The following is a 26,010-nucleotide window of genomic DNA, read 5'->3' on the forward strand; positions in this document are numbered from 1 at the left end:
CAAAAGCCAACCAACAGGCAGAGCACTTGGATGAGGAATGCAAGGAGCAGTCATAAGGCGTAGGCGACACACCTAGCGGTTCACTACCCACGCTGCCAAGAACGAACCCTACCGCAGACTCTGCGTCGTCATAACCGTCGCCGGCCGCTGGGGAGATGGAGTCATGGAGATGGAGAAGGAGAGCAGTGGAGTGCCCAGCCGGAGGCGGCGATGTGTGATTGAACACGCTACCAAGATGAAAAGGCGCACGGGCTGCCGCGATGCTGATCCATGGTTAGGATCGGAGAGAGAGAGAGAGAGAGAGAGAGAGAGAGAGAGAGAGAACATGTGGCGCTAGAGATCTTGGGGTGGCTCGCTGGTTCGGTTGTTTCCTCACAAGGTCTGAATGGGCTTCACGTGAGAGCAAGGGCCCAATTAACCACAGGCCTCCAATTTTGCTACGAGAGCAGCTGCCTAGTTTAGTCGCGTTAAGTGTTGCCCCCAAAGTTTAATCAGATGGCCATAAACTTTCACAAACGCAGATCCAACGGCCAAAAGTACTGATGGCCTGAGAGGGCTCGAAGAGTGCTTGGTTATAATGTATCTAGATATAGCAAAAAGTGCTTCTGTTCGTTCATCTCGCAATTTTGCAGAAATCTGCTGTACTTTTTGTGAATTAATCCGCAGTACACATTTAAGTTAAAGCGAAGCTGTTTTTTTACCATTTCCCAGAAAACCCTTAGCTTTTCAGGTAACTAACCACAGGTCATATTTAAGACAAAAAAATGTTTTTAAAATTATCCACATCCTTTAAACCGTAACTCTAATTTTAACATGTTATATATGAAATTTTATTAGAAAAATGTGTATAATCTGAATACAATACTCTCTCCATCCTAAAATAAGTGACTCAACTTTGTACTAGCTTTAGTACAAAGTTAGTACAAAGCCGAGTCACTTATTTTGGGACGAAGGGAGTATTATTTTTACCTTTTAAATATTTTTAAATATTATTTTCGAAGCAAACTTATAATATATAGCGCACGGTCTGTTTTTTTGACCTTGCGCACAGTCTGTTTTTCTTTTGTACCGGTGGTGATCTAGATTGCAAAGAAAACATCGATAACCACACATGCACACCTTTGAAAAATCTCGTAGGGGAAAAACAAAAGATCTCTCATCGCGCGTGAAAGAACATGCGGTGCCCCCATGTTTGGTTTTGGTAATTGATGACAATCTCTATGGACTAATGGTTTCCTTGAGTTATATTTGAAGGTTTTGTCCATAGGCTTTTCTTGGAGTACATGTGTTGGTTTCAAGAAGAGTTTGTGTCGACCAAGGTGCTATTCAAGGAATTACATAAAGATTGGTCTTGTGAGAGGTTGATCAAGACTAAGTTAAAGAGTGAATCAAGTTGATCAACCCACAAAGCATAGAAGATGTACCGAGAGGGATCAAGTGATCCCATGGTTTGGTAAGCATTGTCCATTGTGCTTTGTGTACTAACCCATGGTCTATGTGAGAGTTCTACGTGGGGTTAGGTACATGTTCATGGGCTTGTGTCAAGAGGAAGATATCTCTCAACCCATGGAGAGGATGACATCAAGTGGTGATCGTCATCAAGATTGCCGTGTGCAAATTCAAGTGGATCATCGCGAAGAGATCAAGTGCTTGAAGCTTGCCGGCCATTGTGGTGACAATGGACTTTTGAAGATGTGCCGAAGAGTGGCTCACCCATAGTGGTCTATGGGGGAGCAATCATCTAGTCTTCATCGTGCCAACGCAATCAAGTAAGGTGGTCCAACTTGAGGGAGTCAAGATCGTCATCATCTAGCTCAAGTGGACCATGTGCAAGGCAAAGGTTTGCCCTTGATAGGTTTTCTATTTTACCGGTCTCATGATGGTAATTGGGAGACCGGGTTATAGGATCGATTGTCGTACTATCAAGGGGGGCTCTCGATGAGTAGCTTGATCGTATCGTTCGCTGAGAGCTCAAACCATTGCATCCTTGCATCATCTTTCTTGATTCTTGTTTGGTTCTCTTTGAGAGTCTTAGAGCTTATGGTCATCTTGATGACAAGCTCGAGTTCATCGAAAACGGAGTTCACATGCTTCTTCTATGATGTTTTCGATGTTGGAGGTTTTGTCGGTTCTTCTCGGTTGGAGGTTTCACTCCTCTTTTTGTTGGCATACCTCCCCTGCCTCTTCTTACTATAACCAGTCGCTCTTTTGATGCTACTCGTCGTCTTGTTTCCAACAAGCTTGAGTTTGCTCAATTCGGAGCTCATATGCAGAAGTTATCGGCAGTTCTGGTTTTCTTGAGTGTAGTTTTTGTCAGGGACCCGGCGGTAGTACCGTGGTACCCAGCGGTAGTACCGCTGAGGAGTCACAAGCGGTAGTACCGCTCCGCAGCGGTAGTACCGGCGGTGACTCCGCAGCAGTACTACCGTTGGCTTACCAGGTCCCTACCGCGTCGATTCGAGGGTTCTTTTTCTGTGTCGGATTGTGCGGTACCTCACTGCGGCAGTAGTGCGGCAGTACCGCTCCTTAGCGGCAGTACCGCCCTTCCTCCGCGGTAGTACCGCCCGGTTCCCTCTTTCCCTTTACCCTTCGTTCTGCGCGGTAGTACCGCCGAAGGGAGCGGTAGTACCGCTTAACCCAGCGGTAGTACCGCTGTCTCTTGCGGTGGTTCTTGTTTTGTTGCTCCTTTTCCCTGTTTCTTCCACCTGAGCGGTAGTACCGCTCATGGAGCGGTAGTACAGCTCGTGTGCGGGCTGAGCACATAACGGTTGGATTTTCCCCCTCCTATAAAAGGGGGTCTTCTTCCCCATTGAACCTTATCCTTTGAGCTCGTGTTCTTCCCCCATTGTTGACCTTCTTCGAGCTTGCTAACTCTCAATCCCTCCATGGTTTCTTGCTAGTTTTTTAGGGAAAAGAGAGAGGAGATCTAGTGTTGGGTTTCGTAGTAATTTCAAAAAAATTCCTACGCACATGCAAGATCATGGTGATGCACAGCAACGAGAGGGGAGAATGTTGTCTACGTACCCACGCAGACCGACTACGGAAGCGTTGACACAATCGTAGAGGAAGTAGTCGTACGTCTTCCCGATCCGACCGATCCAAGCACCGTTACTCCGGCACCTCCGAGTTCTTAGCACACGTACAGCTCGATGACGATCCCCGGGCTCCGATCTAGCAAAGCATCGGGGAGGAGTTCCGTCAGCACGACGGCGTGGTGACGATCTTGATGTTCTACCGTCGCAGGGCTTCGCCTAAGCACTGCTACAATATGATCGAGGTGGAATATGGCAGGGGGCACCGCACACGGCTAAGGAACGATCTCAAGGATCAACTTGTGTGTCCTAGGGTGCCCCCCTGCCCCCGTATATAAAGGAGCAAGGGGGGAGGCCGGCCAGCCCTTGGTGCGCCAAGGAGAGGGGGGGGAGTCCTTCTCCTAGTGGGAGTAGGACTCCCCTTTCCTAGTCCAAATAGGAAAAGAGGGGGAAGGAAAGAGAGGGAGAGGGAGAGGGAAAGAGGGGCTGCGCCCCCCCTCCCTAGTCCAATTCGGACTCCCCATGGGGGGGCGCCACCTCCTGGGCTGCTGCCCTCTCTCTCCCCTCAGGCCCAATAAGGCCCATTACTTCCCCGGGGGGTTCCGGTAACCCCTCCGGCACTCCGGTTTTATCCGAAATCACCCAGGACACTTCCTGTGACCGAATATAGCCGTCCAATATATCAATCTTTATGTCTCGACCATTTCGAGACTCCTCGTCATGTCCGTGATCACATCCGGGACTCCGAACTAACTTCGGTACATCAAAATGCATAAACTCATAATAACTGTCATCGTAACGTTAAGCGTGCGGACCCTACTGTTCGAGAACAATGCAGACATGACTGAGACAAATCTCCGGTCAATAACCAATAGCGGGACCTGGATGCCCATATTGGCTCCTACATATTCTACGAAGATCTTTATCGGTCAGACCGCATAACAACATACGTTGTTCCCTTTGTCATCGGTATGTTACTTGCCCGAGATTCGATCGTCGGTATCCAATACCTAGTTCAATCTCGTTATAGGAAAGTCTCTTTTCTCGTTCTGTAATACATCATCTCGCAACTAACTTATTAGTTGCAATGCTTGCAAGGCTTATGTGATGTGCATTACCGAGAGGGCCCAGAGATACCTCTCCGACAATCGGAGTGACAAATCCTAATCTCGAAATACGCCAACCCAACATCTACCTTTGGAGACACCTGTAGAGCTCCTTTATAATCACCCATTTACGTTGTGACGTTTGGTAGCACACAAAGTGTTCCTCCGGCAAACGGGAGTTGCATAATCTCATAGTCATAGGAACATGTATAAGTCATGAAGAAAGCAATAGCAACATACTAAACGATCGGGTGCTAAGCTAATGGAATGGGTCATGTCAATCAGATCATTCAACTAATGATGTGACCCCGTTAATCAAATAACAACTCTTTGTCCATGGTTAGGAAACATAACCATCTTTGATTAACGAGCTAGTCAAGTAGAGGCATACTAGTGACATTCTGTTTGTCTATGTATTCACACATGTATTATGTTTCCGGTTAATACAATTCTAGCATGAATAATAAACATTTATCATGATATAAGGAAATAAATAATAACTTTATTATTGCCTCTAGGGCATATTTCCTTCAGTCTCCCACTTGCACTAGAGTTAATAATCTAGATCACATCGCCATGTGATTTAACATCAATAGTTCACATCTTTATGTGATTGGTTCACATCTCCATGTGACCAGCACCAAAAGGGTTTACTAGATTCAATAATCTAGTTCATATCGCTATGTGATTAAGACCCAAAAGGTGATCATGTTTTGCTTGTGAGAGAAGTTTAGTCAACGGGTCTGCCACATTCAGATCCGCATGTATTTTGCAAATTTCTATGTCAACAATGCTCTGCATGGAGCTACTCTAGCTAATTGCTCCCACTTTCAATATGTATCCAGATTGAGACTTAGAGTCATCTGGATCAGTGTCAAAACTTGCATCGACGTAACCCTTTACGACGTACCTTTTGTCACTTCCGTAATCGAGAAACATATCCTTATTCCAGTAAGGATAATTTTGACCGCTGTCCATTGATCTACTCCTAGATCACTATTGTACTCCCTCTCTTAACACAGTGTTTGGTATACAATAGATCTGGTACACAGCATGGCATACTTTATAGAACCTATGACTGAGGCATAGGGAATGACTTTCATTCTCTTTCTATCTTCTGCCATGGTCGGGCTTTGAGTCTTACTCAACTTCACACCTTGTAACACAGGCAAGAAACTTTTTCTTTGACTGTTCCATTTTGAACTACTTCAAAATCTTGTCAAGGTATGTACTCATTGAAAAAACTTATCAAGCGTCTTGATCTTCTCTATAGATCTTGATACTCAATATGTAAGCAGCTTCACCGAGGTCTTTCTTTGAAAAACTCCTTTCAAACACTCCTTTATGCTTTGCAGAATAATTCTACATTATTTCCGATCAACAATATGTCATTCACATATACCTATCAGAAATGTTGTAGTGCTCCCACTCACTTTCTTGTAAATACAGACTTCACCGCGAGTCTGTATAAAACTGTATGCTTTGATAAACTTATCAAAGCGTATATTCCAACTCTGAGATGCTTGCACCAGTCCATAAATGGATCGCTGGAGCTTGCATATTTTGTTAGCACCTTTAGGATTGACAAAACCATCTTGTTGCATCACATACAACTCTTCTTTAATAAATCCATTAAGGAATGCAGTTTTGTTTATCCATTTGCCAGATTTCATAAAATGCGGCAATTGCTAACATGATTCGGACAGACTTAAGCATAGATATGAGTGAGAAACTTTCATCGTAGTCAACACCTTGAACTTGTCGAAAACCTTTTGCGACAATTCTAGCTTTGTAGATAGTAACACTACTATCCGTGTCTGTCTTCCTCTTGAAGATCCATTTATTATCAATGGCTTGCCGATCCTCGGGCAAGTCCACCAAAGTCCACACTTTGTTCTCATACATGGATCCTATCTCAGATTTCATGGCCTCAAGCCATTTATCGGAATCTGGGCTCATCATCGCTTCCTCATAGTTCGTAGGTTCGTCATGGTCAAGTAACATGACCTCCAGAATAGGATTACCATACCACTCTGGTGCGGATCTCACTCTGGTTACTTACGAGATTCAGTAGTATCTTGTCCTGAAGTTTCATGATCATCATCATTAGCTTCCTCACTAATTGGTATAGGTGTCGCAGAAACAGTTTTCTGTGATGTACTACTTTCCAATAAGGGAGTAGGTATAGTTACCTCGTCAAGTTCTACTTTCCTCCCACTCACTTATTTCGAGAGAAACTCCTTCTCTAGAAAGGATCCATTATAAGCAACGAATGTCTTGCCTTAGGATCTGTGATAGAAGGTGTACCCAACAGTCTCCTTTGGGTATCTTATGAAGACATATTTCTCCGATTTGGGTTTGAGCTTATCAGGATGAAACTTTTTCTCATAAGCATCGCAACCCCAAACTTCAAGAAACGACAACTTTGGTTTCTTGCCAAACCATAGTTCATAAGGCGTCATCTCAACGGATTTAGATGGTGCCCCTTTTAACGTGAATGCAGCTGTCTCTAATGCATGACCCCAAAAACGATAGTGGTAAATCGGTAAGAAACATCATAGATTGCACTATATCCAATAAAGTACGGTTATGACGTTCAGACACACCATTATGCTGTGGTGTTCCAGGTGGCGTGAGTAGTGAAACTATTTCACATTGTTTTAACTGAAGACCAAACTCGTAACTTAAATACTCTTTTCCACGATCAGATCGTAGAAACTTTATTTTCTTGTTACGATGATTTTCCACTTCACTCTGAAATTATATGAAATTTTCAAATGTATCAGACTTCTATTTCATTAAGTAGATATACCCATATCTGCTCAAATCATCTGTGAAGGTCAGAAAATAATGATACCCGCTGCAAGCCTTAAATATTCATCGGACCACATACATCAGTATGTATGATTTCCAACAAATCTGTTGCTTGCTCCATTGTTCCGGAGAACGGTGTTTTAGTCATCTTGCCCAAAAGGCATGGTTCGCAAGCATCAAGTGATTCATAATCAAGTGATTCCGAAAGCCCATCAGCATGGAGTTTCTTCATGCGCTTTACACCAATATGACCTAAACGGCAGTGCCACAAATAAGTTGCACTATCATTATTAACTTTGCATCTTTTGGTTTCAATGAATATGTGTATCACTACGATCGAGATCCAACGAACTTGTTTCATTGGGTGTATGACCATCGAAGGTTTTATTCATGTAAACAGAACAATAATTATTCTCTGACTTTAATGAATAACCGTATTGCAATAAACATGATCAAATCATATTCATGCTCAACGCAAAAACCAAATAACACTTATTTAGGTTCAACACTAATCCCTAAAGTATAGGGGAGTGTGCGGTGATGATCATATCAATCTTGGAACTACTTCCAACACACATCGTCACTTCACCCTTAACTAGTCTCTGTTTATTCTGCAACTCCTGTTTCGAGTTACTACTCTTAGCAACTGAACCAGTATCAAATACTGAGGGGTTGCTATAAACACTAGTAAAGCACACATCAATAACATGTATATCAAATATACTTTTGTTCACTTTGCCATCCTTCTTATCCACCAAATACTTGGGGTAGTTCCGCTTCCAGTGACCAGTCCCTTTGCAGTAGAAGCACTTAGTCTCAGGCTTAGGACCAGACTTGGGCTTCTTTACTTGAGCAGCAACTTGCTTGCCGTTCTTCTTGAAGTTCCCCTTCTTCCCTTTTGCCCTTTTCTTGAAACTAGTGGTCTTGTCAACCATCAACACTTGATGTTCTTTCTTGATTTCTACCTTCGTCAATTTCAGTATCGCGAAGAGCTCGGGACTTTACTTTCGTCATCCCATGCATATTATAGTTCATCACGAAGTTCTACTAACTTGGTGATGGTGACTAGAGAATTCTGTCAATCACTATCTTATCTGGAAGATTAACTCCCACTTGATTCAAGCGATTGTAGTACCCAGACAATCTGAGCACATGCTCACTAGTTGAGCGATTCCCCTCCATCTTTTAGCTATAGAACTTGTTGGAGACTTCATATCTCTCAACTCGGGTATTTGCTTGAAATATTAACTTCAACTCCTGGAACATCTCATATGGTCCATGACGTTCAAAACGTCTTTGAAGTCCCGATTCTAAGCGTTAAGCATGGTGCACTAAACTATCAAGTAGTCATCATATTAAGCTAGCCAAACGTTCATAACGTCTGCATCTGCTCCTGCAATAGGTCTGTCACCTAGCGGTGCATCAAGGACATAATTCTTCTGTGCAACAATGAGGATAAACCTCAGATCACGGATCCAATCCGCATCATTGCTACTAACATCTTTCAACACAATTTTCTCTAGGAACATATCAAAAATAAACATATGAAAGCAACAACGCGAGCTATTGATCTACAACATAGATATGCTAATACTACCAGGACTAAGTTCATGATAAATTAAAGTTCAATTAATCATATTACTTAAGAACTCCCACTTAGATAGACATCCCTCTAATCCTCTAAGTGATTACGTGATCCAAATCAACTAAACCATAACCGATCATCATGTGAGATGGAGTAGTTTTCAATGGTGAACATTGTTATGTTGATCATATCTACTATATGATTCACGCTCGACCTTTCGGTCTCCGTGTTCCGAGGCCATATCTGCATATGCTAGGCTCGTCAAGTTTAACCTGAGTATTCTGCGTGTGCAAACTGGCTTGCACCCGTTGTAGATGGACGTAGAGCTTATCACACCCGATCATCACATGGTGTCTGGGCACGACGAACTTTGGCAACGGTGCATACTCAGGGAGAACACTTCTTGATAATTTAGTGAGAGATCATCTTATAATGCTACCGTCAATCAAAGCAAGATAAGATGCATAAAAGGATAAACATCACATGCAATCAATATAAGTGATATGATATGGCCATCATCATCTTGTGCCTGTGATCTCCATCTCCGAAGCACTGTCATGATCACCATCGTCACCGGCGCGACACCTTGATCTCCATCGTAGCATCGTTGTCGTCTCGCTAATCTTATGCTTCCATGACTATCGCTACCGCTTAGTGATAAAGTAAAGCATTACATCGCGATTGCATTGCATACAATAAAGCGACAACCATATGGCTCCTGCCAGTTGCCGATAACTCGGCTACAAAACATGATCATCTCATACAATAAAATATAGCATCATGTCTTGACCATATCACATCACAACATGCCCTGCAAAAACAAGTTAGACGTCCTCTACTTTGTTGCTGCAAGTTTTACGTGGCTGCTACGGGCTTAAGCAAGAACCAATCTCACCTACGCATCAAAACCACAACGATAGTTTGTCAATTTGACTCCGTTTTAACCTTCGCAAGGACCGGGCGTAGCCACACTCGGTTCAACTAAAGTTGGAGAGACAGTCGCCCGCAAGCCACCTGTGTGCAAAGCACGTCGGGAGAACCGGTCTCGCGTAAGCGTACTCGTAATGTTGGTCCGGGTCGTCTCGTCCAACAATACCGCTGAACCAAAGTATGACATGCTGGTAGGCAGTATGACTTATATCGCCCACAACTCACTTGTGTTCTACTCGTGCATATAACATCAAACCATATAACCTAGGCTCGGATGCCACTGTTGGGTTTCGTAGTAATTTCAAAAAATTTCCTACGCACATGCAAGATCATGGTGATGCACAGCAACGAGAGGGGAGAATGTTGTCTACGTACCCACGCAGACCGACTGCGGAAGTGTTGACACAATCGTAGAGGAAGTAGTCGTACGTCTTCCCGATCCGACCGATCCAAGCACCGTTACTCCGGCACCTCCGAGTTCTTAGCACACGTACAGCTCGATGACGATCCCCGGACTCCGATCCAGCAAAGCGTCGGGGAGGAGTTCCGTCAGCACGACGGCGTAGTGACGATCTTGATGTTCTACCGTCGCAGGGCTTCGCCTAAGCACTGCTACAATATGATCGAGGTGGAATATGGTGGCAGGGGGCACCGCACACGGCTAAGGAACGATCTCAAGGATCAACTTGTGTGTCCTAGGGTGCCCCCTGCCCCCGTATATAAGGAGCAAGGGGGGAGGCCGGCCAGCCCTTGGTGCGCCAAGGAGAGGGGGGGAGTCCTTCTCCTAGTGGGAGTAGGACTCCCCTTTCCTAGTCCAAATAGGAAAAGAGGGGGAAGGAAAGAGAGGGAGAGGGAGAGGGAAAGAGGGGCCGCGCCCCCCTCCCTAGTCCAATTCGGACTCCCCATGGGGGGGGGGGCGCCACCTCCTGGGCTGCTGCCCTCTCTCTCCCCTCAGGCCCAATAAGGCCCATTACTTCCCCCGGGGGTTCCGGTAACCCCTCCGGCACTCCGGTTTTATCCGAAATCACCCGGAACACTTCCGGTGTCCGAATATAGCCGTCAAATATATCAATCTTTATGTCTCGACCATTTCGAGACTCCTCGTCATGTCCGTGATCACATCCGGGACTCCGAACTAACTTCGGTACATCAAAATGCATAAACTCATAATAACTATCATCGTAACGTTAAGCGTGCGGACCCTACTGTTCGAGAACAATGCAGACATGACTGAGACAAATCTCCGGTCAATAACCAATAGCGGGACCTGGATGCCCATATTGGCTCCTACATATTCTACGAAGATCTTTATCGGTCAGACCGCATAACAACATACGTTGTTCCCTTTGTCATCGGTATGTTACTTGCCCGAGATTCGATCGTCGGTATCCAATACCTAGTTCAATCTCGTTATAGGAAAGTCTCTTTTCTCGTTCTGTAATACATCATCTCGCAACTAACTTATTAGTTGCAATGCTTGCAAGGCTTATGTGATGTGCATTACCGAGAGGGCCCAGAGATACCTCTCCGACAATCGGAGTGACAAATCCTAATCTCGAAATACGCCAACCCAACATCTACCTTTGGAGACACCTGTAGAGCTCCTTTATAATCACCCATTTACGTTGTGACGTTTGGTAGCACACAAAGTGTTCCTCCGGCAAACGGGAGTTGCATAATCTCATAGTCATAGGAACATGTATAAGTCATGAAGAAAGCAATAGCAACATACTAAACGATCGGGTGCTAAGCTAATGGAATGGGTCATGTCAATCAGATCATTCAACTAATGATGTGACCCCGTTAATCAAATAACAACTCTTTGTCCATGGTTAGGAAACATAACCATCTTTGATTAACGAGCTAGTCAAGTAGAGGCATACTAGTGACATTCTGTTTGTCTATGTATTCACACATGTATTATGTTTCCGGTTAATACAATTCTAGCATGAATAATAAACATTTGTCATGATATAAGGAAATAAATAATAACTTTATTATTGCCTCTAGGGCATATTTCCTTCATCTAGATCCACATTTCCACCAATCACTTTCTCCTCTATGTGAGGGGAACCCCTTGGATTTAGATCTTGGAGTTCTTTGTGTTCTCTTTCTTGTTCTTCCTCTCATTTTCCTCCCTAGCATTATTTGCTTCGGTGGGATTTGAGAGAGAAGGACTTGGGCAGTCCGTGTGCCATTGCATTTGGTGCATCGGTTTGAGTTCTCCACGGTGATACGTGGAAGTTACAAATTGAGAAGCTTATTACTCTTGGGTGCTTGGTACCCTTGAGCTTGTTTCTCTTGGGTGCTTGGGCGCCCTAGACGGTTGTTGGTGTTCAGAGCTCAATCATTGTGGTGTAAAGCTCCGGGCAAGCGTCGGGGTCTCCAATTAGGTTGTGGAGATCGCCCGAGCAATTTAACGGGTTTCGGTGACCGCCCCCAAGGGTTGCCAAAGTGTACGGGTTCGGTGACCGCCCCCAAGGGTTGCCATTTGTACGGGTTCGGTGACCGCCCTCAAAGGGTCCCTTAGTGGAATCACGGCATCTTGCATTGGGCGAGGGCGTGAGGAGATTACGGTGGACCTAGTGGCTTCTTGGGGAGCATTGTGCCTCCACACCGCTCCAAACGGAGATTAGCATCCGCAAGGGTGTGAACTTCGGGATACATCGTCGTCTCCGCGTGCCTCGGTTATCTCTTACCCGAGCTCTTTACTTATGCACTTTACTTTGTGATAGCCATATTGTTTCTTGTCATATATCTTGCTATCACCTAGTAGTTTATCTTGCTTAGCATAAGTTGTTGGTGCACATAGGTGAGCCTAGTTGTTGTAGGTTTTGTGCTTGACAAATTAACCGCTAGGTTTATTCCGCATTTGTTCAAGCCTAAACCGTAATTATTTTAAAAGCGCCTATTCACCCCCCCTCTAGGCCACATCCACGATCTTTCAGCGCGCGCGAGAGAGAGAGACGCCTTATGATTGGCCACATTCAAACACGTTCTGGTTTGTGTAAACATTGAGACCATCGCCGGCAAGGGTGACAAGGAGAATAAGACACAACACAAATGTGATGCCCTATTAAAATAAAGGACGTTGACCTATTGTGGTTTTGAGTCATGGTTGTTGGGTTAAGAGTGTGTGTTATTTTCTCCCGTTGCAACACACGGGGCTCTTTTGCAAGCACTCCGTTCCTCTATATAAGGTGTATTTGTTTTTTAAAAAAAATCCATGATGTAATGTGTATTTCGCTTCTCCTCTCATATTTCCATGTGTGCCCTTCCACCATCCAATACATGCTTTTTATAGAAAGTGGTACGTACTCCTCAATAGGAAGGTAGTAAAAAAGACCTCTCTTCCTGACTGCATGCACTCATATTTTTCTTTCTCGAATCTCACCGACAAATTTTATTAGAGATTCAATTGCCTTTTATTAGACTAGCACATATGTCCGTGCGTTTCAACGGGAGTGAAAATTAGCGTGTTCACCAGTGTGATATGATAGCATCCAGAAGGTATCACACGGCAGGGAGACGCACATCAAGCTCTAAAAGAAATACATATCAGTCTGGCATTAATCATGCAACAACCCTTAACACGGGTACTAAGGATCAATTAATTCTTCTTAAAATCCTACCATCTACACTTAGTTAGTTTTACACCTCCACACATCCAACTTGTAGCACACTGATTGACCTCGCTACGACACGTGTCCGACTTGTAGCAGTGGCGGTCATCCTTGTTGTGTCCATGTGGTTGGCTTTGCGACGTTGTCCATATGACTTGTTGTCTTGGCATCATTTATGTAACTGGTTTTGCAGCACAGTGGTCCAACTTTTCAATAGAAAAATAATAACGACGACTGGTGTTACAGTGGTGTGCTTCCGGATGTAGCAAGCAATTGGCCTTCCAACGTTGTGTTCTGCTTTGAGAAACATCAGCGGGCCTAAAACTACTGTGTGTGCCGTTTGCAGCAACAATGTTCGATCAAAAGTTGCATGTTGATTAACCAGTTTTTTTTTAAAAAAGTAAAATTTAATAGCGGCAAAAACATCGAGAAATAAAAACATTTCCTTGTACATTGAAAAGGTTAACATGCCGCCCAAAAATCAAAGCCGACGGCAGGTCGTTTGCTTCCTTTTTCGTTTTTGAGTAGTTCACGAGCGAGACCCGATTGATCCCATGAAAAGAAGGCAGCAACATCTCTCGTGTTGCACACATCTCGGGGGCTGTTTTGTTAGTGCGCATTGAGATTCAACCATCACTCACCAGCTATATATACCACTCCAACCAGATATTTTATATCTTTTGTTAGTTAGATTCAGCCATACCATACACTCCATGGGACATGCAAGCACATCCCGAGCCTACAAATCCAACAATACTTCCCACATTTCTGTTTAGAGCCAACATTTAATTCTTTCGTCAGGCTCTATTCCAACAATTTCATTTAATTAGAGCCAACCTTAATTCATTCACTCCCGCACCATACCCTTCCTTGGGCTTCATGATTACTCGACAACTATCCAACGTATATAAACTGGTGGGTTTTTGAGGATCAAACCGACGTGGGATAAATATTCAAGCGAACCCTCTCTATCTAAAAAATGTTTGCGCTTTTTAAATTTAAAAAATGGTTGTGTTTCCGTATTTGTACATAAACTAAAAAATATTCTTGATTTTCAAAAAATGTTCGTCTTTTTCAAAGTTGTTCAGAATGGGTTGCTCTATTTTTTCACAACTTTTACAAAATGTTCAGAATTTCAGAAAATGTTCCCGTTTTCAAAGATTGTTCACAAATCTTAAAAATGTTCATGTTTTCATTTTCAGGAGTTTCAAATAATGTTACAGTTTCCAAAAATGTTTGAAAATGTGTTAAAAACGTGTTTTCAAATTTTGTTTCGGTTTTTCAAAAATTGTTTGGAATGTTTTTGTTCTAAATTTTCAGAAGTTTTCAGAATTATTATTGGAATTTCAAAAAAAAAAGTTCCCCTATCCACAAATTGGTCAATTTTTTTTCAAATTTTCATGTTCCAATTTCTTTTTCGGAGTTTCAACTTTTTTTGTGTTACCAATTTTGGTTGCAAGTTTCCAAAAATGTTTGTGTTCCACATTTTGTTTTGGAATCAAAAAAATGTTCCTGTTTGAAAAAATTGTTCAAGATTTTAAGAAAATGTTCATATTTTTAAAAAATGCTTCATTTTTTAAAATATGTTTATAAATTTGTAAAGTGTTTGCGCTTCGCAAAAAATTCTCGTATTTTTTTCAAAAATAGTTGATATCGAGATTTAAAAAATATCCGTATCTGCGCTGGTGATTAGTTCTTAGGATTTTTCACTGTTTTATAACCAATAATGGTCGGTATGTCAACGGGTTGGAGCGTTATGTGTTTAATGAGACATCTTGGGTTCGATCCCCATGAGCTCATCGTTTTTTGAGCTACAGTATATATCATCACAGCCTATCATTATTTCATGGGCCGGCCCATACGTTCGAGAAAATCACAGACGAACGTACAAATTAACCCCAGCTTCCCATGCGGACGAAAAATAGGTAGGTCCCACCGTAAAAGAAAAAAAATATCACAAGACAAACAATATTATGACCAAACCAAGAATACCTATTCCATTTAATAGTAGGTATAGGTATAGGTATAGATTGTTGGTTATTTAGTTGTCTCTAATTAAGTTGCTAACTACATAATTAGTCGAGGGTATTTTAGTCCAAAACTCATCCCAATTCTATGCATATGTCACCGCGCGCAAAAAAATACATCTTGCATTGTAAAAGCATCCACATAATCAAAAGAAAAAGAATATGAATCAACCTGTAGTTGGATGGTCAGAAGGACAGTGGTATGCCCAACCCATTAAAGTTCAAATTCTAAATTTGACATTGATGCTCGCATTTTGCTAGATTTATTTCACGTCTTTCCTGCGACGTGCGCTTAGTAGGAGGAGATGTCGCCATCGACTCCCGAAAGAGTCTGTGATGATTTTGTTAATTTTCAGAAGATGTGCCGGCACAGTCTATTGAAGGTGCTCACCGAGATAGAGTGTGCGTGAGTCCGATCATAGGAGTGAATGTATATGCGTACGTTTAAGCGTCTGCGTCTTCACTGTGTTATTAACTAGCACATATGCCCATGCGTTGCAACGGGAGAGATGTTTATTACGAGAAGCAAGGAAGAGAAATGATATGTCCTCCGAAAACAGTCTCTGCAGCGGTGGCCGACAAAGGTAGGAGCTGCGATCTTCCCACGGGTCATGTTTGGTGTACGAGATCTTGATAGTGCTGGGTTGGTCGATGTCTCCTACCACGGTGTAATTGGATGTATTACTAATTACAACACATAAATCAAAGACCAGACGACGTGCTGCTAGCTAGTCGAAAAAACACATCCTAAAAACCAACGGCCAAATCGAATATTTAAGAACATAGTGCAGCATCAGTTTTGAAACATTTTTTGATTTTTTCGAACTTATCATAAAAATAAGAATGATTTTGCGTATATTCTTCGAAACATGAACAATTTGAATTCCAAACAGATTTTTGAAAATTCTGAATATTTCACAAAAAACATCAAGAAAGTTTTAAATTGGATTTTTTAAATTCACGAACATTTTCTGAAAACACGAACTTTTATAATAACCTGACTATTTTTTCAATTAGTGATTTTTTTTTATTAAAATGGTTTTTTTTTTGAACATTCAGAACAATTTTGAAAATGTTTTTTTTCAACTAATAAAATTATTCTAATTTCGTAAATATTTCACTGAAACAACAACATTTTCAAATTTGAAACATTGTTTCAAATGCGAAAAGAATTATTGGAAATCATAAATAATTATGGAGAAACAACATTTTAAAAAATTGGGAACATTTTTTTATTTTCAAAAAATTTCATAAAGAAAATAAAATAAAGTGTTGAATATTTTTCTAAACGGAAACTTTTTTAGATTATGGAACATTTATCGAAAACTTGGAAAAAAATTCTTAGTTTTTTTAAAAATTTCGAATTTACTAAAAAACGAGAAAATGAAATTAAATTTGGAAGGGAAAAAAGTGAAAGGAAATAAGAAAGAAAGAGATAAATAAACATAAAAAAGAAAAACACAGGATAAAAAAAATGGGCCGGGCCGGTATATGGCGTCCTGTGGGAATTTTTAAGTATTTGACACTTCGTGCGGCAAATAGGGTTCTGCCAACTATGTGGGCTGAAAAATAAGCAGGCTGGCTTCGCTGTGCCTGAGCGCGCGGCCCAGATACGAAATTCACAAACCGTTTTTCTTTTGTAGCAGATGAACGCACAGAAATTTAGTACCATCTCGGGTAAAAATAATCTATTTGTTGGTGAACAGATGAAAAAATTCGAAGAAACGCACCTTGCTTTATTAGTATAGGTATAGGTATAGATAAGAAGGAAAAAAATTGTTAAAAAGAAGAAGGAAAAGAAACAGGAAAAGCAGAAAAAAGAGAGAAGGAAAGCAACTCGTATCCTATCCGTCCGACCGGCCCGAGTCGAGTCGGTTCGCAGCAACAGCAGCAGAGCCCACCTGCAGCCTCGGGTTTCACTAAAAAAAAGACCTGCAGGCAGCCTCGGGTCGGTTCGAGCAGCCGACACCTGCCACTCGCGCCGCCGCCGCCGCTAGGGCTTCCTCCCTCCACGCCGCCCGCGATCGCCGCCGCCGCCGCCGCCAGCGATCGCCGCCGCCGCCGCCGCCAGCGGGGGAGATGGCGGACCGGCTGACGCGGATCGCGATCGTCAACGAAGACCGCTGCAAGCCCAAGAAGTGCCGCCAGGAGTGCAAGAAGAGCTGCCCCGTCGTCAAGACCGGTAACGCCGAATTCCCCCTCTCCTCTCCTCCTCTTGCCCCCACTCGGCGGGCCGCCGGCCGGACGGGAGACGCGAGGTCGTTTGGTCGACTAGATCCCCAGGTTGATTCGGCTGCTTTTCGAGTCCGTGCGTGCGTGGTGTTTTGATCTGGCGCCTCTGGCCGAATTGCTCGCGAGATCTGGCTGCTGGGCACTCAAGGCGCCCCCTTGATTTCTCCAGCCAGCACCACTACCAGTGTCGCTCCTGCTACGGGCTCTTTTACTAATCTTGTTCTCGTGCATGCGAGCATGCGACCAATTTAAGTGCTCTCTCCGCCTCTTGAAAAGAATTGAGGCTGTGCTTTTGAGTTTTGACAAATTAGGTCCGGTCAGTGGTAAAGTCGAAAGCTTTGACTACATCTTCTAAAATATCTGGGTTAAACATGCTTGAAGAAGGCCATGTGTAAAAAATTGCCTATTTTCACAACGTCTAACTTGAATTGGTGGTGAAGGAAAGGTTGTGTTTCGGGGACCATGTTCATGCCCAGAGCAAATTTTATACGACCGGCTCCCCGGTTGATTGACAATTTGACTATACGTATTGTAGCCTGTGAAGGACATATTGCATCTGGCGCGCAGGTTTGTAGCGTATCACTTATTTTGTTTGTGCGCAATAGCTCTACACTCGACTCGGTGTGGCGTTTGTAATATATCCTGATGCATGCTTATTCTGATTGTATACATTTTCGGCTTTGAGACCATGGCCTATTCTGATTGAACTGGATTACGACAATTTGCTGGTTAATTTGTTGCACAGGGAAGTTGTGCATTGAAGTTGGTCCGGCGTCCAAGGTTTCCTTCATCTCTGAAGAGCTGTGCATCGGTTGTGGTATTTGTGTCAAGGTATATGTCTATATGCATATGCTGACAGCTTCCAACACAGCTACTCCCTTCGTAAACTAATATAAGAGCTTTTAGATCACTAAAGTAGTAATCTAAATGCTCTTATATTAGTTTACAGAGGGAGTACTAAATTGCATGGTCTTTGTATGCGCTCTACTATTTGGTTTTCTCATTTCTCTGTAATTAATTCTTGCTGCAGAAATGCCCATTTGATGCCATCGAGATCATCAACCTCCCAAAAGATCTGGAAAAGGATACCACCCATCGCTATGGGCCAAATACATTCAAATTGCACAGGTAAGTTTTGTTTGATCAAGACTTCTCGGTTTGTATCAAGTTGTGTGTTATTTGTCATTTGTGCAATTACTAATTTTGCACTCGCAGGCTGCCTGTACCAAGGCCTGGTCAAGTGTTGGGACTTGTTGGAACCAATGGAATTGGAAAGTCCACAGCGCTTAAAGTCTTAGCTGGCAAGCTGAAACCAAATTTGGGACGATTCAAAGTATATATCCCATACCTCCTGCACAAAAAGTTTCTTCTGTATTCAGTGAACTGCTCAAGATAGTGTTATTTAGCTCTGCACTTCTCCTTTTTTTTGCAGAATCCACCTGATTGGCAGGAGATCCTTACATACTTCCGTGGCTCTGAACTTCAGAATTATTTTACACGTTTATTGGAGGATAACCTGAAGGTACTGTATTGCCACAGTTTTTTATTCACTGTGTTCGTAATTCAGGCAGGGTCTGTTACTATTTAGTTTCTAACAAGAAGCTTGTGATAACCTTTTCATTTGCCGTGTTATTTTTCTGTTCTGTTTTATCATATGTGAAAATAGGCATGCAGGCTAGTAGCAATATTCTCTCCCACTTATGCATTCAACGATATGCTTGTAGTAGATAGTCTAATGTACCTAGAGTAGGCATATAGTACCGCACTTATGGTAAACATTCAACTTCTTTTGTCCTTCAAATAGTAATATGCAATGATCATTTTAGTAAAACCATGGCTACGGCGATTCTTGTATTAATGCTTCTAATGTGGATGCCTTGAGATAACACGTTACTATGTGAAGTGTTGCAAACTTGCAAAATTAAGCATATACGTAATAGCATACTCTATATCTTATGGTTTAGTCTTCCTGATATTATTTAGTCATGCATTTGTTACCATGCCCTCTGTTACTGTCTGACATACAAATACCTGCTCTTTCATATTTCTAATAGACTGTTGTACTACTGTATGTTTTTTTTAACAGTTGAATACTTCTGATGATTCCTTGCACTCTCTCTGCAGGCAATCATTAAGCCTCAGTATGTTGACCACATTCCAAAAGCTGTCCATGGAAATGTCGGGCAAGTACTTGAGCTGAAAGATGAGAGGGATATGAAAGCTGAGCTGTGCGTTGACCTTGAATTGAACCAAGTTATTGACCGAAATGTGGGAGATCTTTCCGGCGGTGAGCTCCAGAGATTTGCAATAGCAGTTGTTGCTGTGCAAAGTGCAGAAATTTACATGTTTGATGAACCATCAAGTTATCTTGATGTTAAGCAGAGACTGAAGGCTGCACAAGTCATTAGGTCCTTGCTGAGATCGAACAGGTAATCTGTATTTGTTTTCATGGATATATTTTGAATCTTTTGACTAATAAAATCTTTGAAAATTTTACTGACAAGTACTCTGATTTTGTTTCCAGCTACGTCATTGTTGTGGAACATGACTTGAGCGTCTTAGATTACTTGTCCGACTTCATTTGCTGCTTATATGGAAAGCCAGGAGCTTATGGTGTAGTTACACTGCCATTTTCAGTCCGAGAAGGTATCAATATTTTCCTGGCTGGATTTGTTCCAACTGAAAATCTTCGGTTCCGAGATGAATCTCTTACATTTAAGGTAAGGCAAGATACGCAGATGGTATTTCAGATCCTTGTTCCATGATGAAAATATGTTCTGATGTTTATATTGCCCTCTTAGATTGTGGATACACAAGACAACGCGGAGGAGATTGAAACATACCAACGATACAAGTACCCTACCATGAGCAAAACCCTAGCAGATTTCAAGCTCACTGTCATGGAAGGTGAATTCACTGATTCTCAGATTGTTGTGATGCTTGGTGAGAACGGGACAGGGAAAACTACATTCATCAGAATGCTGGTACATCTCTCCACCCGTTACTTCTCCCCTATCTTCTCTCTATATATAGTGTACTTTGCGCTCTTGATCTTGCAAGGCACTGCTATATTTGTGTAAATAGCGTTATGACTAAAATGATACAAATGGAAGCTTTGTGCTCTAGACCTATAATGCTGTAAGTTCTTTGATAATGTGATAACTCCAGTCTTACGTATTACGATCAACCATTTCATGGTCAGAATTTTCAGAAGCAATGGTATCTTGTTTTTCTTATCCACTTCTTAAATTTATAGCAACCATTCAATTCCTGAGAACTGTTCTCAAGTCAAAACTGTTACCAGATAGCTACTCTTCTATACAAGAAGTTTGTAATCTAATTTGCATTTAAATTGATGAAGCCCTTGGTTCTTATGTTCATTGTCTTTTATGATCGAACAGGCTGGGCACTTGAAGCCAGATACCGTGGATGGAGTTGAGATCGAAATTCCTGAATTTAATGTGTCCTACAAGCCCCAAAAGATTAGCCCAAAATTTCCGGGCTCAGTGAGGCAACTGCTTCATAAGAAAATACGCGATTCATATACTCATCCTCAGTTTATATCCGATGTAATGAAGCCACTACAAATTGAGCAGCTCATGGATCAGGAGGTGCTGAATTTATCAGGTGGAGAACTCCAAAGGGTGGCTCTATGTCTTTGCCTTGGACAGGTATCTCCTTGTATCTGAAGTTCTGAACTGTTGCTTAGTATTCTTGGTTTAGCAGGACACCATAGTTCATGTTTGACCACCTCATCTGTATTGACAACAGTATCTTGCATGAGATATAACCTCCACATGCAAATGAAGAGCATTTTGTTAACAGCAATTCAAGAGCATTTTTTAAAACCAAACCAAGAGCATTAGATAAAGCACAAAATGTGTTTGAAAAGATGTCATTCCTACTTCACATGGTCTGAGAGATACCAGCAGTGAGAAGGTAAAGAATTAGAGAAACATGGAAGGTGGACTTGGTGACATTGAAGTCATATTGTTGTATGAATTTGTGCCAAGATAAAAAAATGGCTGTAACGGCTGTATTAATTGTTGACATGGATATAACTTCAGACCAGTTTATTGTAGATGCTATAAGAGATAATTTCATTTGCAACATGCCAAGTGATTCATGTTCAGTTGCTGGTTACTATTTGTTCAATGTTTGCTGAAAGAGATTTTGTACGACAGCATAATATGGATGAGACTCAGCTAGCACAACAGATGTGGGATACAAGAATATGAGTACCGTCATCAACGTGTGTGGATAACTAACTAACTAACTAACTTGTTTATGTACTTTTCAGCCTGCAGAAATCTACCTTATTGATGAGCCGAGTGCGTACCTCGATTCGGAGCAGCGCATTGTCGCCTCGAAGGTGATCAAGAGGTTCATCCTCCATGCCAAGAAGACGGCGTTCATCGTCGAGCACGACTTCATCATGGCAGCCTACCTTGCGGACAAGGTGGTGGTCTACGAAGGGCGCCCCTCCGTCGAGTGCACTGCCTGCACGCCGCAATCCCTGGTGTCTGGGATGAACAGGTTCCTATCGGTAAGTGCATAAGCAACATCCATCCATCTAGGGAAGCAGAAAGCTAGGGCAATCGACGAGCTTTCCTGGTCAGTTAAGTTGATGGGCACAAAAGCAAAATACCCTTCAACAACTTGGTCTGAGTAACCTCCCCTTCTATCACAATTAGAGTGTCATCTTCACATTGTAGCACAGGGCAGGGTTGAGAATCTAGGACGGGGTGTCGAAGCCTGCAACACATCCAACCACCACAATGAAGAGCAGGGGGGAACGTCTCCCTGCCTTAATCACCTTTTAAGGTCGATCCGGTCTTCTGGTATTCCTTTGAATAGAATTGATGACTTGGCCGTGGTTAAGAGTGCTTCCATCCATCCAATCCGGTGATCATTAAACCCTCTGGTCCTTGGAACAGAGAACAGTGCGTCCCAGGAGGCAGTGTCAAAAGCCTTTCTTTTTTCCTTTTTCTGCAGGTTTGGACCAAATCCATTGCATATAAGAAATTATCTGCAATGCGTCGCGCCTTGTCAAATCCTGGCTGGTCGTTGTTAACGAGCAAAGTAATCTATTAATTCTAAAACTTTAGTAATCCATTTAACTCAACAATTGAGCAACGAGATCGGTCAGACGGTACCAGGAGAGTTGCCATTGTCTCTCTTCCTAAGCAATATCATTAAAGATCTATTATTTCTCTCCAGTTGCAGCTTCCCAGAATGGAACTGATTGGAGAAAGCAATTATGTCATCTTTAATGGCTTGCAAAGTCTTTGTAGAAAGCTGAGCCGAAACCATCCGGTCCTGGACTTTTATCCCTCGGCACATCTCTTATAGCTCTGATAATCTCGTCTGAAAACGCAGTAGTCATAGAAGACAAGCCAATCTGATCTGAATATAGCTGAACCATGTCAATGCCAAAGTAAGTATTGGATCGGGTTTCCATCAGTTCTTTGTAGAATTTAGTCAGGACATCTTGTTTTGCCGAATGGGAAAAGTGGGGGCACCCCATCGACAGTACAGATTTAAAACATGTATCTTCCTGCTCTGCTTTGCTGCCATGGCAACCGAATGGAGAAGTGACTGAATTTTGAGCTTCATCATAGTTATGAAATGAAATTCAAGCTGACACCTGTGTTTGTTGCACTGACACAAATAACGCTAAATCCGGAGTTTTCTTACCCGTGCTTTACCCCAGTCCTTCGGTTTGGAACCAAGCATGTACGTGTCGCGTGGAGGTGCCCTTCTTGGCTCATCTTCATGTCTGTCAATATGCTAATAAGAAAATCAATTATGAGGAAAGTTTCAGTTACATATATCCAAGATTGTACAAAATATGTTGCATAATACCCAGAAACCTGTTCAGCTAGTTAACTAACACTAACCAGCGAACTGTGAGCAAATGAAGCACGGGTGCGCAGTGTGGTAATTGCTTTAATGTTTCATGTCAAGTTGGCAAAGCCCATTGAACAGGGGTGCACACCTGACAATGGGTAGTGCTGAAAATTACCAATGTGGTAACTACTTCAATGGGCTTTGCTTTAATGTCTTTCTTGTCAAGTTGCACTTTGGTAAAATTTCCAGCTATTAGCTTAAATGTTTTTACTATGTAAACTAAATAACTAATTTCAAGGTTGAGTCTTGTTTGCAGTTCAGTGTGATTGCGATAATGGCAAATTGAATTGGAAGAAACAGCATTAATACTTAGTTGGATATGCCCATAAACTGAATGGGCAGAGTCATAATTCAGTATGATGCATTTATGGACTGCGGCATGCGACATCTCCTAGCCGCTATCTCTTGTGCTTGATTGCCAATTTTTTGTGCAAAATATGAAAGAAATGTGTATCTATCTACTATTTTATGTAGTTGGAATCGAAACCCTCTAAGATGTATAATCAGTTATATCCCTCTCCCAGCATCACTTGATTTGAGCAGCACGTAGAGTTTTGCATCTGTAGTTTTCAGCGCTAATTTCTGTTGTTTTGTTCCTTCTGGTTTGGCAGCACCTTGACATCACGTTTCGGAGGGACCCGACCAACTACAGGCCTCGGATCAACAAGATGGACTCAACCAAGGACCGGGAGCAGAAGGCCGCGGGGTCCTACTACTACCTCGATGACTGACTGATTGGCGCACCGCCCCTCCCGAGAGAATTCAGTTTGACTGATCTTGTTTTTAGGTGAATTGAATTATGCTCGGATAGACAGACAGACAGACCTGGGTTTGTCCCCGTTTTTGTCCTGGGTTTTATACTGAAGTTGGAGAGATTTGGCAGATGAGACAGCGAACTGCACCTGCTCTGTCCCAGGTCAAAAGCAACTCTGTTATCATTGTTACTTAATTAGCAGCTACTAATTGAATTAGCATACATGCAAAGCCAGACCTGATCTGAATCTGATGGTTATGTTTCTGCTCTTTCTCGTGTCGCTGGGTTTTTCTAATTATGCATTTGCATTTTTCTTTTGAAAAAGCTACCGGTTTAAACTGCAGAAATTATGTACGGAAAGGTCGCACACGACTATCAGTTCATACTCATGCACAGCAATGCAATTTATTTTAGCATGAACTGCATGAGTCTTAAAAATGCCAACGGAGCTCGAGCTGTTGGGAGCTTGTTTTGTAAATTCAAATTTTCGCAGCGTAAAAAGTTCTGATTTCTTTTGTGAACACATACACATGTTACTATGTATGTGTAAAATTTCACAATGTTATACTTTCACACATGGTGTACAGAAGAAAGAGAAATGTGTATTTTCAAAATGGGCCCTTCTTTTTTGTTGTTTGGCCGGAACTTTTTTGTACAGCCCATGAATCACAATATTTTTAAACAAAATTTCACACGCTCATGCGGAACACATAAGTTTCCATGGAACTTTTTTGGATTGTTTTGAACCTTACGAAAATGCCTTGTGATTTTTTTAATTGGGAGACAAGCAAAAATGAAGGGAATGAGACAACCTCTACAAGTGCTCATAGGTAAGATGAGCAAAGAGAGAAGAGAGTGAGAAAACAAAACACTAATCTAAGAGCCAACCCTGTTTATTTAGGGCCTGTTCGGTAGTCCACCTGCTCCACAAAATCCTGCGCTCCGGCTCCCCGAGGCAAGGTCCCACTCCTCCATCGATTATGAGAGCCCGGAAACTGTTCGCTTGCTTGCTCCGCTCCAGTTCATAAGATGGGCCGGAAGCCCAATAATCTGGCCTTTGGCCCATACTGATGGGAGGTGGTACAATAGAAAAGATGACGAGCGCCAGAAACATAACACCAGCGAACCGGTACGCTCGACTTATCGGTGGCAGCCTGCCGTAAATTGAATGAACTCCTCTGTTTCGAGAATCTGTGGAGCACCTCATTCCTCGCTCCGTAATTTTCAACAACAGAGCGCTCCGCTCCGCCTCCGTCGACTCCGCCTGCTCCGAGAGGGGAGTCCTGGAGCGGAGCGACTCCGAACAGGCTTTTATTTATGCGAGAAAGCCAACCTTATTTCTCCTCTCCTCATTTCCACTGGCCAGCCAGAATCTTCACCACTGACGCACGCCTTGACCATCTTAACAATTTTTCCGTAACATCATCTGTGTTGCAGAAGTCCTTCTGCAACATCATCCATATTGCAAAAAATCAAGATAAAAAAAAATTCTACAACATCATCTGTGTTGCAGAAGTTGTTCTATAACAACATTCATGTTGCAAAAGAGTTAAGACGAAATAATAATAATTATACAACAGAAGCTCTGCTGCAAATGTTTCTCCAATATGAGGTCTCTTGCAAAGGGTTCTGCAACATCACATTTGTTGCAATGGTGAGAAAAGGGCTAGGCAGCTGCATGGCTACAGATCAAAAGGCTATCGAGGCAGTGAATCCTTTAGAAAGATTCATCTGGTGCCCGCGGAAAACATTGGTAACAATGAAAAAAATCATAAACTTTGTTTGTTTGGAATATGAAGGGTGACGCGTCGATGTTGGATCCAACAACATCCAACTGCCCCTTAAACATTACTATTTTCTATTTTCCACTGCCTACGTGGTGTTTTGTTTGTTGTTAACGGTTGTGGTTGAACGGTGGTAGGCGTCTGTTTGTGTGAACCAGAGTTATTTCTCTAGCTACATCTACATTACGGTTTTGAGAATCAAACTGAGACATG

The 26,010-nt window shown here is 42.4% G+C and overlaps 1 protein-coding gene across 1 annotated transcript; it reads left to right on the forward strand.

The window, feature by feature from the left end:
* The first annotated feature begins 17,065 nt into the window (after window positions 1–17,065).
* On the forward strand, window positions 17,066–24,283 carry LOC125540432 (ABC transporter E family member 2). Its single transcript, XM_048704047.2, has 11 exons — window positions 17,066–17,299; window positions 18,095–18,180; window positions 18,380–18,477; window positions 18,565–18,682; window positions 18,782–18,871; window positions 19,474–19,778; window positions 19,874–20,069; window positions 20,151–20,333; window positions 20,751–21,020; window positions 21,650–21,895; window positions 23,871–24,283. The coding sequence occupies exons 1-11, from the start codon at window positions 17,197–17,199 to the stop codon at window positions 23,988–23,990; spliced, it is 1,815 nt and encodes a 604-aa protein (XP_048560004.2). The 5' UTR covers window positions 17,066–17,196; the 3' UTR covers window positions 23,991–24,283.
* Window positions 24,284–26,010: the final 1,727 nt, after the last annotated feature.

Source organism: Triticum urartu, chromosome 2A (assembly GCF_056163025.1).
Source record: "Triticum urartu cultivar PI428250 chromosome 2A, HENAU_Tu73, whole genome shotgun sequence".
Lineage (NCBI taxonomy): Eukaryota > Viridiplantae > Streptophyta > Magnoliopsida > Poales > Poaceae > Triticum > Triticum urartu.

Excerpts from the sequence above, each read along its gene's own strand:
- LOC125540432 (XM_048704047.2), top strand. The coding sequence starts at position 17,197 with ATGGCGGACCGGCTGACGCGGATCGCGATCGTCAACGAAGACCGCTGC. Across the intron at positions 19,779-19,873 it reads TCCTTGCTGAGATCGAACAG|CTACGTCATTGTTGTGGAAC; the intron begins GTAATCTGTATT and ends TTTTGTTTCCAG. Across the intron at positions 20,070-20,150 it reads ATGAATCTCTTACATTTAAG|ATTGTGGATACACAAGACAA; the intron begins GTAAGGCAAGAT and ends TTGCCCTCTTAG.